The 3,565-nt window shown below is 40.6% G+C and overlaps 1 protein-coding gene across 1 annotated transcript in view; it reads right to left on the reverse strand.

The window, feature by feature from the left end:
* Positions 1–1,462: 1,462 nt before the first annotated feature.
* The window catches only part of LOC115004644 (saxitoxin and tetrodotoxin-binding protein 1-like), a 6,922-nt gene continuing 4,819 nt past the window's right edge, over positions 1,463–3,565 (reverse strand). The window contains exons 3-6 of the mRNA XM_029426339.1: positions 3,295–3,377; positions 2,892–3,017; positions 2,549–2,668; positions 1,463–1,616 (exon numbers count right to left, since the gene is read on the reverse strand). Coding sequence (XP_029282199.1) covers positions 1,528–1,616; positions 2,549–2,668; positions 2,892–3,017; positions 3,295–3,377 — 418 coding nt within the window. The 3' untranslated portion in view covers positions 1,463–1,527. The remainder of the gene's footprint in view (positions 1,617–2,548; positions 2,669–2,891; positions 3,018–3,294; positions 3,378–3,565) is intronic.

Below are 3,565 nucleotides of genomic sequence, written 5' to 3' on the forward strand. Positions count from 1 at the left end.
ATGTCTGAATTAATGCTTTGTCAGCTCTGTCCGCAAGACGACAAGTGAAGAACTTTTCCCGTCTTTGCATTGACCCTACATGTAACCGCGCAGCAGGAAAAATGTTCTTTGTGTCCGGTGTGAATGCACCATTAGGTTTTCTATGTTGCGATTTTATTTAAAATATTCTCACTTTGTTTCTGTCCTCAGTTGCCAACATGTCCTCAGTGTTCCACATGCTGCCAACCAGTGACGGCTGTCTGGTCATGAGCATCAACACCGCGGCCAGAAACCTCGACAAGATACTTAACATGATGGGATTCAGCGACATAGTTACACCTGAGGAGGTCTCACAAGCCCCCGGCTGAGCGCCGCTACGTTGGAGTTCACCCCGGTGGACGAGAGGGTCGCCTCCTTATGCCTTAGGGTTATGGGGGGAAAACTCTGACTGTTGTTTGTGCTTATGCCCCAAACTGCAGTTCGGAGTATTCGTGGATTCATGGATAGGATATCGAGGCGTAGTCGTGGAGGAGAGGGGTTGCCGTTCGGTGGCTTGAGGATCTCATCGCTGCTCTTTGCAGATGATGTGGTCCTTATGGCGTCATCGGTCTGTGACCTTCAGCAGTCACTGGATCGGTTTGCAGCCGAGTGTGCAGCGGTTGGGATGAGGATCAGCACCTCCAAATCTGAGGCCATGGCTCTCAGCAGGAAACCGGTGGATTGCCTACTCCGGGTAGGGAATGAGCCCTTACCCCAAGTGAAGGAGTTCAAGTACCTCGGGGTCTTGTTCGCGAGTGAGGGCACGATGGAGCGAGAGATTGGCCGGGGAATCGGAGCAGCGGGGGCGGTATTACAGTCACTTTACCGCACCGTTGTGGCGAAAAGAGAGCTGAGCCAGAAGGCAAAGCTCTCGATCTTCCGGGCGATCTTCGTTCCTACCCTCACCTATGGTCATGAAGGCTGGGTCATGACCGAAAGAACGAGATCACGGGTACAAGCGGCCGAAATGTGTTTTCTCAGACGGGTGGCGTCTCCCTTAGAGATAGGGTGAGAAGCTCAGCCATCCGTGAGAGACTCGGAGTAGAGTAGTGGTTCGGGCATCTAGTAAGGATGCCACCTGGCCGCCTCCCTAGGGAGGTGTTCCAGGCACGTCCAGCTGGGAGGAGACCCCGGGGAAGACCCAGGACTCGGTGGAGAGATTATATCTCCTTACTGGGAACGCCTCGGGATCCCCAGTTGGAGCTGGCGGATGTGGCCCGGAGAAGGGAAGTTTGGGGTTCCTTACTGGAGTTGCTGCCCCGCGACCTGACCCCCAATAAGCGGTAGACGATGGATGGATGGATTTTAGTACATAAAAGTTTAATTTAATGACATCTATTTTGAAGCAAATATACTTTAAATGAAGCACAAAAAGTAAAAGTATAATAATAAGTTTTGTATACTTTAATTATATTTTGAAAATGATATACTCCTTTTTTTCCAAAGCAACAAAGAATAATGTGAAGCCACGTGATAAAAAAACACACTTCCAGGTTTCAGAATTTTATTTTAATTTGCTTGCGGATGTTTGTGTGTTTTCACTTCTTCGGGTTTCACAGTTGCCATCACCTCTGGAGACGATTTCTTGTGACAAAAATCTGTAAGGAGACGAGAATGAATTACATATTCAAATTATCCAAATGTATTAGCTGTCAGTACTTACGGAAATCCTGAGAGAATGTTTCGGGGTAAAAAGTATTGTTGTTGTAATACTCATTTCGGCCACAAGGGGCGGAATAGTAGGAAGTGTCATAACAAAAGAATAAATATGTACAAAGAAAAAGAAAATAAATGTGGAAATATAAGGACAAATAAGAAAATATATAAGAATCATTACAAGCATTTCCCTCTTTTTCACATTTATATGTTCATGTATTTCTATACATACTTATTCATTTATTATTCAAATATATATTTATTTCTTGCATATAAATTACTTATTTTTTTGTCCCTATTGTTTTTTCAAAGTGTTTCTTGTATTACTATATACTATATATTAAAGTATAAAGACAAATAACAACATAAAATAATAATTATAAGAATAACTATAAGTATGACAACAATTAGGAAAAGAATAAGGACAAATAAGGGACTAAAAATGTATAAATTACATTGCATAAAAAAGAAAAAGAAAGTCATTTATATGCAATAAATAATTATATTTTTAAATACATACAGAAATAAATGAACAAATAAATGTGAAAATAAATTCAAACGCTTATAATTATTCTTTTATATTTTTATTTATTCCTCTTTTTATTTATTTTCTTCTTCTTTTCTTCTTTCTTATGGTACTTCTATGGCACCTTAAACATCTGCCTCTTGTGGCCGAAGGGAGTATTACAACAATAAACACAGAACAAACAAGAGATGAAAAAACCTTTTTACCTGTTCTTAAGTCATAAACTAGAAAACTATTTAAAGCAGACTTAGAAAACGGATCACCAGATTACTTTGTTCTTCCTTATTTGCCTCTCAGGGTTTCTGAAGATAATATCTGAGTTTATACATTAAAGACACAGAAACGAACCTGCAGCTCCGTCGTAGATGAAAGGTTTGTCAAGAGGGAATCCCAGACACTCCGCCAGTCGCTGGTGATCGGCGTGAGCCGCTGTCATCTGCTCAACATCCTGGTGCTTCCCCTCCCTCCCTGAAACACACACACACACACACACACACACACACACACACACACACACACACACACACACACACACACACACACACACACACACACAGGATATTTCACTGAGGTTCATTAAATTTGTTAAAATAATTGTGAATAAACTGCCAAAATGAGAATTTCTGATCTAATGTAAAGAGTAATGTGTGTGTGTGTGTGTGTGTGTGTGTGTGTGTGTGTGTGAGTTTACTGTAGTTAAGCAGGAATCTGTTCTCTGGTTCCTTGTAGACCATCATCATACAGTCAGGGCAGGTCTCATAGAAATCCAGACTACCTGACTCGTTGTACGGCACGGTGACTCCGTTCTTCTCCTCCACTAACACACACACACAAACACTCGTCAGTAACAACAACAACAACAACAACAATAACAGTAACAAAAAGAAACATTGCCTCATCAACAACATAGTATACTGTATTATATTCTACTATATTAAAATATACTGTACTATATTATAATAAACTATACCATACTAAATTAGACCATACTGAACGACACTATACTAAACTACTGTACTGTACTATATGTAGAGTGTGTGTGTGTGTGTGTGTGTGTGTGTGTGTGTGTGTGTGTGTGTGTGTGTGTTACTCACTGGTGTTGATGGTGTGCAATGTGTGGTTGTCGGGCTGGACTTCCAGGGACATGTTGATGTAGTAGTTAATACACGTGTTGTTACTAAAAGTGACACAAACCAGTTAGAAAACACACAAAGACATAAAGACATAAAGACATAAACACATAAACACATAAACACATAAAGACATAAACACATAAACACATAAACACATAAAGACATAAACACATAAAGACACAAAGACATAAAGACATAAACACACAAACACACAAACACATAAAGACACAAA

Source organism: Cottoperca gobio, unplaced genomic scaffold, assembly GCF_900634415.1.
Source record: "Cottoperca gobio unplaced genomic scaffold, fCotGob3.1 fCotGob3_158arrow_ctg1, whole genome shotgun sequence".
NCBI classification, from domain to species: domain Eukaryota; kingdom Metazoa; phylum Chordata; class Actinopteri; order Perciformes; family Bovichtidae; genus Cottoperca; species Cottoperca gobio.